Here is a 16,786-nt window from a genome sequence, read left to right as displayed (position 1 = left end):
GCAGGCACAGGAGGAGGAAGAGTGGGAGCGGTGGAAGGAGTGCTGGGAATAGAGCGCAGGCACAGGAGGAGGAAGAGTGGGAGCGGTGGAAGGAGTGCTGGGAATAGAGCGCAGGCACAGGAGGAGGAAGAGTGGGAGCGGTGGGAAGGAGCTGGGCGGAGAGCGCAGGCACAGGAGGAGGAAGAGTGGGAGCGGTGGAACAGGTGTTGTGAGTAGGGCACAGGAGGAGGGAGAGTGGGAGCGGTGGAAGGAGTGCTGGGAGGAGAGCGCAGGCACAGGAGAAAGAGTGGGAGCGGTGGAAGAGGGGCTGGGAGGAGAGCGCAGGCACAGGAGGAGGAGGAGGAGGAGAAAGAGTGGGAGCGGTGGAAGAGCTGTTGGGAGTAGAGCGCAGGCACAGGTTGAGGAGGAGAAAGAGTGAGAGCGGTGGAAGGAGTGCTGGGAATAGAGCACAGGAATAGGAGGAGGAAGAGTGGGAGCGGTGGAAGAGGTGTTGGGAGCAGAGCGCAGGCACAGGAGAAGGAAGAGTGGGAGCGTGGAAGGTGGGCTGGGAGGAGAGCGCGGGCACAGGAGGAGGAGGAAGAGTGGGAGCCGTGGAAGGGGGGCTGGGAGGAGAGCGCAGGCAAGGGAGGAGGAAGAGTAGGCGCGGTGGAAGAGGGGTTGGGAGCAGAGCGCAGGCACGGGAGGAGAAAAAGAAGCGGGAGCGGTGGAAGGAGTGCTGGGAGTAGGGCGCAGGCACAGGAGGAGGAGGAGAAAGAGTGGGAGCGGTGGAAGGGGGGCTGAGAGTAGAGCGCAGGCACAGGGAGGAAGAGAAGGAAGAGTGGGAGCGGTGGAAGGGGGGCTGGGAATAGAGCGCAGGCACAGGAGGAGGAGAAAGAGTGGGAGCGGTGGAAGGAGTGCTGGGAGGAGAGCGCAGGCACAGGAGGGGGAGGAGGGAGGGAAGAGGCGGGGGAGAGAGAAGAGAGAGACCCGGAGGGAGAGAAGGGGGGCGGGGGGAGAGAGAGAGAGAGAGAGAGAGAGAGAATAAACCCAGCAGGAGCCGGCGCTTCCCGGCAGGGGGGCGGGGGGGAGCGGCGGCAGTCGGGGGGGAAGGAGAGGGAGAATATAACGCTGCGGCCGGGCGGCTCGGGGGGGCAGTTTGCAGGAGGAAAGGTCCGAAGCCACAGCCAAGCGGAGGAGGCCGGCACGAGGAGCGGCAGGAGAAGGAGGACGAGCCGAAGAAGGAGGCGGAGGCGGCGGCGGCGGCGGCGGGAACTTTTCCGTGCCCTTCCCGGCTTCTCCCCGCCGGGAGCCCGGGAAGGATGATGATGATGTCCCTGAACAGCAAGCAGGCTTTCGGCATGCCTCACGGCGGCAGCCTGCACGTCGAGCCCAAGTACTCGGCCCTGCACACGGCTTCGCCCTGCACCTCGGCCCCGGCCGCCCCCTCGTCCAGCTCCCCCAGCAGCAGCAGCAGCCCCGGGGGCGGCGGAGCAGGAGCGGGAGGAGCAGGAGGAGGGAGCGCCGGGGTCCGTAGCAGCAGCAGCAGCGGCGGCGGCAGCTCCTCCAGCAGCGGCGGCCCGGAGGCGATGAGACGAGCCTGTCTTCCCACCCCTCCGGTACGTATCCCGCCTGATTCCCCCCCCCCCCCCCCCCGCCGGGCCCAGGTGGCCCCCCAGCCCCCTCGCTCCTCTTCATGTTCCTTTTTGGCACAGCGGATCACCCCACGCCTCCCATTCTCCTCCCTCCCCGTCCCTCCCTTGCATCTTTTTTCCCCACCCGGGCAGGCGGCGGGGACGCATCTTGACCAGCCGGGAGGCCGGGCATTCACTCGCCGAGCGCTCAGTGGGTGCAGAGCGCTGTACTGAGCGCCCGGAACGGACAGTGGGGTGACGCCTTGCGGGTGATGGGCGTGGGTGTGTGTCCGCGGCGTCCCGCCCGCTTCTCCCCATCTCCCTGTCTCGCCCCCTCGCCGTGGCACCCTTTTCTTTCTTCCTCCCTCCTCCTGTGGTGGGGAGACATCCCGGGCGGGTCGGGGAGAGAGAGAGAGAGCGAGAGAGGGCGAGGGAGGCCAGTCCTCCTCGGACGGTAACGCGGGGCTTGTGTTTGGCCCGGCAGAGCAACATATTCGGCGGCCTGGACGAGAGCCTGCTGGCCCGCGCCGAGGCCCTGGCGGCGGTGGACATCGTGTCGCAGGCCAAGAGCCACCACCACCATCACCACCCGCCCCACCACAGCCCCTTCAAGCCGGACGCCACCTACCACACGATGAACACCATCCCCTGCACCTCGGCGGCCTCGTCGTCGTCGGTGCCCATCTCCCACCCGGCCGCCCTGGCGGGCACCCACCACCACCACCATCACCACCACCACCATCACCACCAGCCCCACCAGGCGCTGGAGGGCGAGCTCTTGGACCACCTGCCCCCCGGGCTGGCCCTGGGGGCCATGGCCGGGCCCGACGGCTCGGTGGTGTCCACTCCGGCCCACGGGCCGCACCTGGGGGGCATGAACCCCATGCACCAGGCCGCCCTGGGCATGGCCCACGCCCACGGGCTGCCCTCGCACATGGGCTGCATGAGCGACGTGGACGCCGACCCCCGGGACCTGGAGGCCTTCGCCGAGCGCTTCAAGCAGCGGCGCATCAAGCTGGGGGTGACCCAGGCCGACGTGGGCTCGGCCCTGGCCAACCTGAAGATCCCCGGCGTGGGCTCGCTCAGCCAGAGCACCATCTGCCGCTTCGAGTCCCTGACCCTCAGCCACAACAACATGATCGCCCTCAAGCCCATCCTGCAGGCCTGGCTGGAGGAGGCCGAGAAGTCCCACCGGGAGAAGCTGACCAAGCCCGAGCTCTTCAGCGGCGCCGAGAAGAAGCGCAAACGCACCAGCATCGCGGCGCCGGAGAAGCGCTCCCTCGAGGCCTACTTCGCCATCCAGCCGCGCCCCTCCTCCGAGAAGATCGCCGCCATCGCCGAGAAGCTCGACCTCAAGAAGAACGTCGTCAGGGTTTGGTTCTGCAACCAGAGGCAGAAGCAGAAGAGGATGAAGTACTCCGCCGGCATCTAGGACTCGCTCGCCCTCTCTTCTCTCGGGGGGCGGGGGGCTCCAGGGGTGGGGGGGGTGTCTGTCGGGGGCGGTGGATGGATGGATGGTTGGGAGTGGGGGTCCCTCCCTACACCAACCCTCACCTTCCTCCCTGCCCAGCTTCCTCCTCCCTCCCTTCCTTCCTTCCTCCCTTCCTTCCTTCCTTCCTTCCTTCCTTCCTTCCTTCCTTCCTTCCTTCTTTCCTTCCTTTCTTTCCTTTTTCTTTCTTCCTTCTTTTCTTCCCTCCTTCTTTCCTTCCTACCTTCCTTTTTTCCTTTCTTTCTTTCTTCCTTCCTTTCTTCCTTCTCTTCTTCCCACCTTCCTTCTTTCCTTTCTCCTTTTCTCTTCCTTTATTCCTTCCTTTCTTTATTTCTTCCTTCTTTCCTTTTTCTTCCTTTATTTCTTCCTTTCTTTATTTCTCCCTTCCTCCCTTTCTTCCTTCTTTTCTTCCCTCCTTCCTTCCTTCTTTCCTTCCTTCCTTTCTTTACTTCTTCCTTCCTCCCTTTCTTCCTTCTTTTCTTCCCTCCTTCCTTCCTTCCTTCCTTCCTTCCTTCCTTCCTTCCTTCCTTCCTTCCTTCCTTCCTTTATTTCTTCCTTCATTTCTTTCGGTTTTTCTTCCTTTCTTTCCTTCTTTCTTCCCTTTTCTCCTTTCTTTCTTTCCGTTTCCTTCTTTCCGTCCTTCGTTCATTCCTTCTATGGTTGAGGTGGTTCTTTCCTTCTCCTCCCGCTCCCATATGTGATTACAAGAAACAATGTCTGGGTGACCCGAGAGGACGAGGGGGTTAGTGAGAACGTGTAAGTGTGGGTGTGTGTGTGTCTGTGAGGCAGAGAGAGAGAGAGAGAGAGAGATTGAGAAACAGTTATAAACAAACACACAAAGAACCCCAGAAGTAAATTGTCAAGTTTTGGTTTGTTTGTTTGTTTTTTTAACAAAGTTGCCCCCTTCCCCGCCCCCTCCTCCCGGAAAGGATTTCTGCGCATTCAGAGTGCCTCAGACATTGAGCTGAAGGCAGGTAGGAAATCCTTTTAAGAGAACGAAGAACAAACAAGTAAGATTTGTTTTTATTCTTAAAGACATTTTTGTTGACGTTTAAAAGTACACTTTGAAACTATTTTTCAGAAAATTAAATCGATTCAGGGCTGACACTTGAAAGTAGAGTTGACGCTTAATGTGATAGAGGCATCTCAAAAGTATTTTGATTTTAAAAAGAGATGGCAGATTTTTCTGCATTTACGCTGTATATTATATATATATATATATTTTTACTGTGGTTATTATGCTCTTCTTCCTCTGAAGTGATAATGCTTAGGAAAGGAACGCCTGCTGTGTTCACTGATCTTTAAAAGCTATTATTAGATTACTGCCAAACAACCCTCTGTAAATTATTCATTTATCTCTCTAGCAACTTAATTTTGTGCTCATTCTAATTAATTACACTTCTTTACTCCAAGTCTTGGTAAAAACGGGGAGGGGGGGAGAAAGTGTGGATAGTGGACATCAAGAGAATTTGCATTTGTGGACTATGAATTATTAACGCTTTTGTCTTATGCAATGTTCCTTTTGGCCCATATGTAAATTCTCGCGTTAAAGAATACTCACCTCCCCCCGTCACCCCCATACACACACACACACACACACACACACACACACACACACCCCGTTTATCCCTGGCGGTGCTCTTATTTGTAAAGCATCGACGCTCTGTAATAGCTGTCCTACCTTATTTATGTCGACTGCTTCCCTGTCCGAGGTATTGTTTACTTCGTTACATATTTAATAGGGATTCCCATATTTTCCCCACCACACACGCACACAGGCGCGCGAGCACACACACATACACACTCCCCTCTAAGACAAGAGAAGAAATGGTTCAATGTGGCAATATTGCATTTTCTGGTTTTGAGTTTGCTTATCTCACGGTGTTCTCGTTTCCAAAACCATCTCGAAGCCGTGCTTCAACTCCTGTTTTTCCTGTTGGTTTGATTGCTTCATTTTGACATGAACCAGCATCTCTTTTGTTTGTTTGTTTGTCTTCTTTTTGGAGGTTTGTTTGTAGGAGAGCCAAATTTAAATTAAAAGAAGAGAGACAGTGCACTGCTTGTAAATTCACGTTGTTTGTTAAAATTCTTTTGGAACAAAGGAAAAAAAAGGGTACATGGGTTCTGGTACCTTATATGTATTGTAAATATTTCATTCGAATTGACGCACATATAGATATATTCTTACAGATTTCTCTGTATTGCTGTTCTATATGAGACTTTGGGAGACTATATGAGTTCTGTATATGAACCGGTTTCGTTGTTTTTGTTAATAGAAGGTTTATTTACTAGAGTAATGTATTAAGTTATTTTCACTGTTGTTGAACCGTCTTTCATTAAAAAAAAAGATTTTAACGTTTTATTGGCAAAATATGTTGGCTGTTTTTTCATTAAAATATGCTGTTGGAATTGCTTTCAAATGCCACGTTGTATAACTCTCTGAGGAAAGACTAGGTCTTTGGGCTACGGCTTTTAAAATGGGAGCCGCATTTTGGTGTTTCACGAGGGAGTGGTGTTTATTCGGGTCTCCGATGGGCATTGCTGGCAGGTTTCGCAAAAAGAGAGCCAGCGAACTAGGCTCATCAGAGGTTCTCTTAAACCGAAGCCTGTGGCAGTAGGGGAGCGTCTAGGGGTCCCGGCCGGGAAACAAGAGGACATTTGGTGCCCAATATCGTTTAGCATCCTCCTTCCTCGCCCTTCCCCTTGGCCCTGTCCTCCCTTCCAAGCGCCCCGTGTGACCTCGGCCCTCATCTCCAGCCTCTCTGAGATGCTTTGTGTACAGAAAGAGGCATGGAGTTTCCTCGTTCGCATGCTAGCATCCTGGCCCTGCCTCTTCCTTCTGCCCCCCGGGCACCTGGAAGGGGGAAGCAGCCTGGGAAGCGGCTCCTCTGCTCTTTTCTGGGTTTCACGGTGGACCGGGTGCAGAAGGAGCCAAGCTAGAGGCCCTGGAGTGGGGCTCCATCGCTGCGGGGTGGCACTCCCGCACGGAGGCTGCCTCCCTGCTCGGAGGCAGAGAGGAGACAGGTGGGCAGGAGCCAGGGGTGGGGAGGAGGGGATGGCACTGCGTTGGATGGGTACCTCCCTCTCTCCTCCCCGTGTTTCCCATCATTACCTAACGAAACTAGCCAGGCTGGTGGAGGAGGGGAGGGAGGAGGGAGGGGATATCCCTCTAGACTGTAAACCCGGGGTGGGCAGGGATTGTCTCTCTTTATTGCTGAATTGTACATTCCAAGCGCTTGGTACAGTGCTCTGCACACAGTAAGCGCTCACTAAATCCGATCGAATGAATGACTTCTGTCGTGCCACCTCAGGTGGCGAGTGGAGGGGTTCCTAAACTCAGAAGTTCTGGGACTCCTAGGCATCGGGGCTTTCTCTTCCCTAACCCCTCCTCGCCCCCTCAGCCTTAGCGTCCTACTTCATAAGCCTCCCCGAAACAGCGGGGTCAACTTTAGCGGCTTGAATCTGGACCCTTTTCCTGCACTGAGGTGTCGGGGAGGGGGACAGGGGGCTGGGAGAGGGGGAGACAGGAGAAAACCAGAGCGTCCAGGACTCTTCGTTGTAAGAATAAACAGTCATTGTCATTGAGAGATGGCCGCTTCGCTGCTCTCTTTCAACGTGAAGCTTAGTCCGTGCGTGATTTCAAGTTCCATCTTCAGTTCAAAGAACTTTTAGAGGTCACATTTTCTGAGGACGCCCCGGATCTGCCAGAGCTGGGCGGGGGGGGGGGGGGGGACCGTGGCGCAGGGTTGATTTTGCAAACGAGCAAGTCAGTGTTGGGGAGTGATGGGAAGAGACGGGGGAGTTAACGGCTTTTGATAAATTAGAGGATGGGATCTCCAAATCCGTTGAAGCCGGAGGAACAGGTGGCAAAAGACCACGAGAGCAAAGGTGTGCTTTTTTATTCAGCATTTCGAGTCATTCAATAGTATTTATTGAGCGCTTACTATGTGCAGAGCACTGTACTAAGCGCTTGGACTGTACATTACGATGAGGACAGAAGTCTGAGTAGGAGAGGAAAAGAAGTGCTAGGAGTTTGCTAACTTTATACAGGAAGAACTGGGGCGGGGGGGGGAGGGGGCGTCAAGATGTTGATTTGTTATTTTTCTCTTTCAGTCGCGGCTGCAGGGGCTAAAAAATTTTCTTCTTCTCGGCCCTATCCCCCGGGCAGAGTTGGTTGGCACCGCTGCCTCTGCCTTCCGATGCCGCTGGGTTCGGCACGGCGGAGAGGGCTCTCAGCTTGGGCCAAGCCCTTGCCCTGCTCTCTCTGAGCTTTAAAAGCAGTCTGCCTTTTAACCAACAGACCCAAGACAGAGGGGTCACCCCCACCCCCGAAAAGAAGTAGATGGGTAGGGAAGGTCGGTTGGAAGGGAACTGTGGAGTGTGGTATAGAAAGAGTGGAAGGAGGAGGGTAGAGTTCCCTAATTTCAACGTAATTCCATTTTAACAACACCAAAACTCCCCTCACGCCCAGATGTAGGGTTACAGAAAAAGAGAAAGAGAGGAGGAGGATGTAAGAACAGTTTGCGTTACCATATCAAACCAGTAAGATAGGATCCTGAACACTGTAGCCAGAAAACCTAGAATCATCATCATAGACATCGTCTTCTACTCCTTTGCTTCTTTTTCTCTCCCTCTTCCTCCTTATCCTCTTCCTACTCCTTTATCTCTTCTTCCTCCTCTTTCAGTTCCGTGTGACCTCGGCCCTCATCTCAAAGATTATACTACACCCATTTTAAGTCATTATCGGTATATTGATTCAGTATTCAACAAACCAGATGCATTCTGCTGCAAGTGGGCTTGTTGGCCTCCCCCACCCCCTTACTTTCTTAAAATGAAAAAAAAAACCTTATTAAGCATAATAGAAACGATTCCTATTCAGAGACTGTTTAATCCAAGACCCCAAAGGATGCGAGTAAAGGCTGAAGCTGTATTCCTTCACGTCAAGTGCAAGCTACTGTCTGCTACCCATGTCGGTGTGACTTTTGAAAATGGTAGCCAACAGATTACTGATGGCGTGAGAAGACTGAATATCACTGAAGTATCAGTCAAATCATTCGGGGTCGATTAACTCATTTCCCAATCCCCTGAAGGGTGCCTCTGCCCGAGCGTTATTTCCGGGGAGACGCGCTTAAGAGTGGAGAACAGTGCTCAGCACATAGTGAGCGCTTAACAAATACCATAATTATTATTATTTACACGCTCACCAGTTCTTACCGACTCATCACACAGCATCTTGTTCATGGTTTACCTTTAGTAGTAGAAGATTCTACTAGGCTAGGATGTTTTAAAGATCTAATCGAGAACGTTTCCTCTTTTTGTCCCTCCTTATTCGTGGCGACTTTGTGGCTTCATTGACCCTTGGGATTCTTGGCACTAAAGAACCGGGCTGTGATCTTAACGTACTGTGATCTCCTTGGATGTTGTGGCCTCACCACTGTAGGGCTATTCCTTCTCATCGAAAGATTCCTTTGGGGTGGGAGGTGGAAGTGCAGAGGAGAGAGTTGGAAACCTGAAGGTGCGAATGAGTTAATGGAAAGTCATAAACAGTACAGCTGATTTTTCAATCTTCAGTAAACATCAGTTTTTTCGAGCCTAACACATGACTAAGGCTTTCACTACCCCAAGTAAACTCTTTGGAGACAGCGTTGACACCCCATCCCACCCAGGATCGTCATTTTAATAAAATACTGTTTCTGATATAAACTGCAAATAAAGCCGTCAAAGCTGGCCTCTTGGTAAAAACCATGAACCTAGCTTTTGAGAAAAGGCTCATATCGTCAGTCAATAGCTCGTCTTTCTAAGCAGGCAGGTCCTCGGCTGAAGTCCAGTTATCCATATTCGGGGTGCCTCGGATGTCAGACTAAGAAATGAGGGTTTCAGAGTCTGTGGCGAATAATGGGTATTTCTTTGGGAAACTGCTTTGCAGTTGGTCTTTAAGTGGAAACAGAAGCAGCACGGGGGCGGGGGGAGGGAGGGAGGGAGAGAGAGAGAGTCAGAATGTTGTTTTTAAACAGCAGAAAAAAAATACAATGAATCCCAGATAATTAAAACTGCCCGTAGAAGCAAATTTGTCAATAAACGAGTACACTGCAGTGGGAAAGAAATCTCTTAAACTTCTTCTGCTTCAACCCTTTAAATGAACCATTCCCAGATCTGAAAGGCTATTATGGGCGAATTAATAAATTACACAGCAAATTATTAAATCCAGATAATTACAGGGAATAAGTAAGTAATCATTAGTTATCTCAGCTAATTACTGTGGGTCAGAGAGAGGCGGAATGTGAAATCCTCCGCGGGAATTGAAATTAACTTTGCACAGTGAGTCTCTCTGCTTGACATCCCCAGTCTGTAGGCACATGGCAGCTCCCATGTGAGCCAATCTTTCTATTTAACTTGGAGAGAATGGAAATAAAATTAAGTGGCGATGTGATAATAGGGAGCCGCTTAGAGCGCAAACTCTGCAGCTTTTACTTTGTACCTGGAGATGGAGGGCTTCCTCCGTGTAAGTTTTTTTTTTAAGAGAATTAAGCATTTAGGGAAGAGGTGGCCTCAATATTTTCCTTTCCTTCCCCACGCCCAACCCAACATATTCCCACCCTCCCACACAGACTATATTGGTTTAATAAAGTCAGGAAGCCAAGAATGAACGTTTGGAGCTCACAAAGTAAGGAGGAAAGATGAGAAATAGGCAGAGTAAAAACATCTCTCACTCCTTTCATTGTCATACTGAAATAACCGCCTTGGACTCAGAACGAGGTTGGAGGATCTCTTTGGGCTGGGTGACAATAAGGTTTCATCTTCGAATGATCAAGACCAGTTGAGTGTAAATGTTGTCTCTTTTGTCGATCTTCAAAATACCTTCTAGGTGTCATTAAAAAAAAATCGGCACCACTTTCTGAAACCCACTCTCCCCGAAGCCCCTCCCCATCTCTTACCCCCGGGGTTCTTTAAAGAACAGAATAGACCGATCCTGGCTGCATGTGCCGGGGATTTGTTGGTGTGACTGTTGGACTGTGGTTGGGTAATACCATACTTTTCGGCAAGGTTGCATGAACTAGGGAAACTGCCGTTAATGTATTGAAATGAGAAAAAACAAAACCTTAGGCTTTTTTTATTTTATCAGTTGCAATTAGATGGACAGTCGGTTTCCCCCTCATTCCTTGCTTCAGTCGAGGATGATGATAAAAATTTAATGAAGCTTGGGACGAGCAGAGCTCTGTCTGGGGACCGCGGAATAGAATATTTTAACTGTACATTTATACCAAGTGTCTGGCTTCAAAGACGTGACTGCTTTTAATCTCGAATTAGAAAACCACAGACTTGAAATTAAATATTAGGCACCCTCGGTTGCCCTTCCTTTCTGGAAAACTGTCACGAGTGTGTTTTCCTTCACTGCCCCGCAACACACACAGCCCCGCGCTCTCTCACCACCCCCCCCACAGACACACACACACATCTTGGGTCTCCAATTACATTTCCGTGAATAATAGATGGCTTTGATAGGGTGCCGCGTTCTGGTGCTTTTGGATTTTTTTTTAAATAGGGTTAATGCAATATTAATTGGCTGTAGCTGTTATAAGAATGCTCGGCCCCCTTTTTTTCCAGGGACAAATCGATGAGGAAGGGACGAGGGAAGGCAAACGCTTTTCCCCCTCCAGAGGGGTGACTTCCCTTCGGAGCGGTCCCGGGGCTGCAGGTAAGCGGGGTTGGGAGCTGGGAGCCTGGGGGACCCCGACAAGGGCCAGGCGGGCCCAGAAATGGACCCCCTTCCCGCTGACTTCCATCCCCATTCCCACTCCAAGAAGCCCGCCCCCGACCCTCCGCTCTCCCTCCACCGTCTCTTTCGGGGACCCCCATCTGTTCCCCCAAATCTCGGGAAGGCCTGCGGCTGCAACCCGGGGTGGGGGGCGAGGAGGGAGGCCGGGGGTGGACCAGCGACAGAGACACAGAGACAGACAGAGACAGAGGCTCCGAGAGACAGTCACCTCACCCCCTCGCATTTTACTAATCACGTCTATTTAAATTCTAGCGCGGTCCGCCAGGCTCTCCCAGGGAAAGCTCTGGAGAACTGGACCCATCAATTATTCTGAAAAAATCCCAGGCTACGTGAGGCTTCCAGCGGCCTGGGGGAGGGGGAGGAGGAGGAGGAGGAGAAAGAGAGAGGAGGAGAGGCTCGGCTCCCCAGTCCCCCACCTCCCCTGCTGCAACTCCCCCCAGGTCCCGGGCTGGGGCCCTGCTGACGACGCTCTCCTCGCCCGACACCCTCTGGCCGGTTGGCGTGTGTGTGTGGACGTGTGCCTTTGGGAGAGAGAGCGTGTGTGGGTGTGAGCGTGTGTGTGCCTGGGTGTGCGTGTGTGAAGTCGTGCGTGTGCTCGTGGGGGTTTGCATGTGTGAGGTCGTGGGTGTGCATGTGGGAACTCTTGTGTGTGCGTGTGGGAACTCGTGTGTGTGCGTGTGTGTGCATGTGGGAGCTAGTGGATGCGTGTCTGTGTGTGAATGAGCGCGTGGCGCCCGGGCGTGCACACGGGAAAGGGGGTGGGTGGAGAGCCCAAGGGGCAGCGTCGCCTCTCCGGTGGGAATTCGACCTCGGCTTCGGGACCCCAGCTGTGGCCGGCGCCCCCGTCCCCAACACGCCACACTGACCTCTCCGTTCCCCTCCCCGCCCCGGCCCCTTGGCGTTTCCCATCTCCTTTTTCCTGGGCCGGGCCGGGCCTGTCGGCGGGAAGAAACCCAAGCACGGTTGGGAGCTGGGAAAGGTTCCCCCTCACCCCACCCTACCCCACCTCGACTGACCCCACTTGCACCCGCATTGCCCTCCGGGCCTGGTGGGGCCCAGCTGGGCGCTACTTAGGACCGACTTGGGCCGGGTCGCCTCCAGGAACTTGGGCCCAAGGAGAGAAGAAGCCGGTCCCGGCCAGCAGGTCCAGTCCCCGCAGTCCCAGCGGTCCGGCTCTCTCTGGACGGAAAGAGGGGCTCTTTCCCTCCTCCACCTTTTGTCGCTTGTAAAGGATCGCTCCCCGGCCTGCACCCTCTTGACTCATCCGCCCCTCTGCCCAATCGTCTCTGATTCGACTCCCTGCTTCCCGGCTGCCCCTCGAGTCCTCTCCCCCCTCCCCCTTCCCTGCCCCCTTCAATTTCTCACCTGGCCTCTCTCTTTCTCTCTCTCTCTCTCTCTCTCGCTCTTTCCTCAGAGCGTTGATCGGGACGGAGACACCTTTCCCTTAGCAAACTCCTTCTCTCTCCAACCTTTCCTGCCGTGGAAGAATCAGAGGCCCCGGGCCGTGGGGGTTAATGGGAGGGCTATTTACTCCACGTCACGTTTTGCTTCAAACGCATTTCCCTCATTCTAGCTTCCAGCACTCACAACCGGTGGAAGTCTTATGAGGAGACTATAATAAATTTAATATCATTTTCATAAACAGACACGCCTCCGGGAAAGCCGCGTGCTATAAAAGCCACTAGCACCTGTCTCGCTTGCGGAGCTGCTTCTTGCAAGAGAAAAGTTTAATGAGGGTCAGTAAATGCGAGAAGGAGTATTTCTGCATGGAAAGATGGAGAAAGCCTATTTTGCCGGATCAGAAGACGCTGTGGTTCCTGGAGATGTAGATACTATCCCACTGGGTGGACATGCACGCTCTGAACAATAACCCGCCTCTCCTAGTTAGACCGCCGGATATTGTTATCATCGATCATCATCGATGGGATTTATTGAGCGCTCACTATGTGTAGAGCACTGTACTGAGCGCTTGGAGTTGGCAGGCACGTTCCCTGCCCACCACGAGCTGACAGTCTAGAGGGGGAGACAGACCATGATGTAAATGAATAATTTATAATATATAATTTATAGCTATGTACAGAAGTGTTGTGGAGTTGAGGGTGGGGCCAACATTAAATGTTCAGATTCAGGTGCATAGACGACGCAGAAGTAAGAGGGAGCCGGGGATTATCGTGGAAATCTGAACCCGAATTTGTACGTTTTTCTTGATTTAGGCGAGGGCGACGCGAGTGGAAGCTGCCGTCAGGGCCATGTCCTCCCAAGAAGAGTGGCTGGAAAATTTTGATGACCCTAAAAGAACCCCAGCCATTTGTCCCCGCCGCGGTTCGCCCCGTGAGTCCCCGCAGCCGGGCAGAATGTCTCTCATACAGCCCCAGGCACGGCGAAAATCAAGGTTTAGGGTTAGTTGTGAAGGAGCCTTAACGGGAGGCCGGATCGAAATCACATTACAGCGTGGAAAAGGCACATGGCTTACATTTCATCTGCGCTTTCATCTCCTGCTGCAGCAGCAGGGCAGCAGCAGGGCAGGAAAGAAGGCAGAGAGTGGAATAGGAAAAAAAAATCTGCCCTTTCTCTTCGCGCTGTCCATTTCGTATTCAGCCTGATTATGTTTAATTCATTCATTCAGTTGTATTTATTGAGCTTTTACTGTGTGCAGAGCACTGTACTAAGCTTGGAAAGTACAATTCAGTTTAATGCTCAGAGCATGGGCACACGCTCCCATACATATGCCAACCCAACCGTACACTCGCGCAAACCTTCGGGAAGTTTTTCTATACAGACACTCCTAAAAACAAGCACATCCAGAGTACAACTGCCTCGTGTGCAGCTTTATCCTTGATCCTACACGGGTTTGGGCGAGGAAGGTGGACCGTTTTAGCCTTTTCTCTGAGACCTCGAGGATGGGTGCGCCCAACTGGAAAGCCTGTGCAGACCCAAGCCAAAAGGAACTTTTGGCAAGTGTGAGAAAGCGACCTAGGCCCAGGCCTCCCCCTCCGTGTCGTCCCACCTGACAGTCGGGGGGGTCCAGAGATCTAGGGGTCGGATCTGCTCCTCTCGCTCGGGAGCAAAGTGGTAAGAGGCTTTAAGGTGGGGCACTAAGGCGGTTTCATTACAAACTAAGGCCACGTGTGTGAGTATAAATTGACCAGAGCTCTCAGTCCATATTAGCCCCTAAATTTTCTCCCTGAACCCCATCTTAGACGACCTCCTCCGTCCCCTTTCCGGAGAACAGGGCGGCGAAAAGGAAGGATAGGTGGAAGGACAGGAGCTGGACAGAGAGCCGATTGGGATTTCGAGGGCTGGTGGCCCAGAAGCCTCGAAATGACACATTCAATTGCCGGCTCCGTCGAGGAATCCCCTTCCAGTTTAAATCTGAACACGATGGTTCCGTGGGGTTTCTGCTTAGCGACTGCCCATGTTGAAGCTCAAGGAGCTTTTAATTAGAATATTGTCAGAGGGCCCGGACTCTGGGTTCTTGTATAATTTTATTGATTTATCTTGGGCTACTTCCGTGGACTTGGAAAGGGAGTGGGTTTTGCTAGGACGCCTGTGGGGAGGTGATGGTCCTTTATGGAGAGCAGGGATGGGAAGTTCATGTCCTAGAGAAGAGGCGCTTTATTTCCCTAGGGAGAAGGAGAAATGCGAAGACTTGATTGGCTGCACTTTCTGCAGAAGAGTCTTGCCAAAGTGAAACGGAGGCGAGACCGAAGGTGCAAACTGGGTCACGGGGATTTAAAACGATGCTTCAAGTTGACAGTGCCCGGATCACCGATGAGATGCTGGCACCTCTGCTACATCTTTTGCCAGCTTTCCAGGTAAAGAGAAATCGAGGAACTCTTTGAAAATGAAATCAAATTTCCATTCTGACCAGAGGTAAAAAGAGCAGAGTCCATGAGATTTAGGGGCGGATGGTTCGGTTCAAACTCTGCAAGCATTGCTTCTCTCTTCGGAAACGTCGAAGATGAAGAGACAGCCCCTCTCCCTCCTAAAAAGCAAACTCGCGAGTTGCCGACTGTGATGCTGAAGGCCACATGGCTGGCTGGCTTTTAATACATCCCTTTTCAAAATTCAGTATCGACCTCCACACGTGGTGCCAGCGCAGACCTCGGAAAAACACCGGCGGAAGGAAGAAAAGAACACGAGTTTCTGGGAATACGAGTTTTTCTTATTTAAAGGCTAGGCTACTCTTTCCTATCTAACATTCCTGAGGGTACAGGGTTTTAAATTTCACTATAAAGACAGATGGACAGAATCCCTTAACGGTCCATAATGTGGGAGTGCTTCAGTGAAACGGAGATAAAAAATAGAGGAAGAAGACGCAGAGAGAGGAAAGGCGAGAATCAGTTAAAGGTGAACATCGGGATAATTTTACAGTACCGCAAATTGAAACTACTCCATAACTCAGTGAAGATTGGGGATTTGTAGGGACGGTCCTTGTTCCGATCCACCTCAATCTCATTTGTAAAGACTTTAGGAAAAGACGGTGCAATCATTCCAAGAGAAATATCCTAAAGCTTCAACCTCTGCCCCCGTTTCCTCTTCCTTCATTCTCTTTGTCAATCCAGTCCTCTCTCACTTCTCAAATGGTAGGGGGCTAAGGAATCTTAGACAGGCACCTCCTCTGGTGGAACCAGCCACATCCCATTTCCGGGGACAGAGTTTAAATCCTTACTTTGGCTTGTGAGTTAGTAGGTCCTTCCTCATTACAGTAAAAATATATCTCCCGAAATCCATATTTATCAGACATCGATGGCCAGAGAAAGCTTCGCTGAACTGCGTTAATGCATGGATTTTCTCCAGCAGAAGGTGCTGGGTTTAAAAAAATCCCTAATAAATTGGGCTGCTAGTGTTCCCTCTCTCCCCCACCCCTCATCTTTTCCTCCCTCTCCAGGAAGAATGTATACTTCTCTCAGTGAAATGAAAGCCCCAAACTTTCAATACCCGTTGTCGAGAATGAAGAAAGAGAGTCTCTCCCTCCTAAAAGCTGGGCCCCTCTAGGTGCGGGGCAGGGAGGGGAGGGTGCGTGGTAAGAAGGAAGGAAAGGAGATTGAGCAGTGGCACGATCAGAGCCGGGCTTGCTTCCAGGCTTAGGCAGGACAGGGCAGGAGCGAGGCAGAGTTGCTCCCTAGCCTTCTTCTCTTCTCCATGGAGACAGGAGTCTGGGTGGAGAGCTTCTTTGAGGGTTGGTCCTTCACATACTCTGGAGAGCTAAAAATAATTATGGTTTGAAACGAGGAAAGACAGACATTGAGAGAGAAAGAGTGAGAGACCACCCCCCATGTCCACGATAATCTTCCAAAGTGCCCGCAGATGCTATAAGCCTTTTTGAGAACCCGGCTGGGCAGGCGAATGACTCTGGTTTCATTTGCAAGTTCTTTCCCCCAACAGTAACCCAGTGTTAGTCTCTCCCCAGCTCCCCTCCCGAGGACTTCTGTTTTTTCTGATGCTGAAGATGAGGAAGACAGAAGGGTCAAGGTATGGGCGAGATGGGGATATTTCACAGCTCTGACTACAGGGCTGACCTCCCCACCCTCCCCACCAACCATGAGGGGGGGGGGGGGAAATCCACACGTGGGGCTGTAGGAGAGAAACGTTTATGTGACAGTGACATGGAGGCGAGATGTGCGTGTGCTGTCACTCTCACAGGTCCAGATTGTGATTGGAGCCCAGAGAGAGTTTGGAAGTATGAGGTTGGGTGGACGGGAAAGATCAGAACATGAACCGAACCTAGACGTTAGGTTCTGCGGGGGGCTGGGACCGTCTAACTCTGAAGAAGCGCCAGAAGATGATTTTCACCCAGTAAGTGGAGATGAGACGCGCACTGTCTCCCTGTATATTTGTAATATTTACTACCCTAAACACATACTACGCTGGAAATGCCATCAGTTGTCTCTGCCCGGTTCTGCTGCA

The 16,786-nt window shown here is 52.3% G+C and overlaps 1 protein-coding gene across 1 annotated transcript; it reads left to right on the top strand.

Moving 5' to 3' along the window:
* The first annotated feature begins 1,280 nt into the window (after window positions 1–1,280).
* Window positions 1,281–3,060, top strand: POU4F2 (POU class 4 homeobox 2). The gene is made up of 2 exons (XM_029077076.2): window positions 1,281–1,595; window positions 2,095–3,060. The coding sequence occupies exons 1-2, from the start codon at window positions 1,299–1,301 to the stop codon at window positions 3,040–3,042; spliced, it is 1,245 nt and encodes a 414-aa protein (XP_028932909.1). The 5' UTR covers window positions 1,281–1,298; the 3' UTR covers window positions 3,043–3,060.
* The last annotated feature ends 13,726 nt before the right edge of the window (window positions 3,061–16,786 follow it).

Source organism: Ornithorhynchus anatinus, chromosome 12 (assembly GCF_004115215.2).
Source record: "Ornithorhynchus anatinus isolate Pmale09 chromosome 12, mOrnAna1.pri.v4, whole genome shotgun sequence".
NCBI classification, from domain to species: Eukaryota; Metazoa; Chordata; class Mammalia; order Monotremata; family Ornithorhynchidae; genus Ornithorhynchus; species Ornithorhynchus anatinus.
This window is presented reverse-complemented; position numbering and strand designations above follow the sequence as displayed.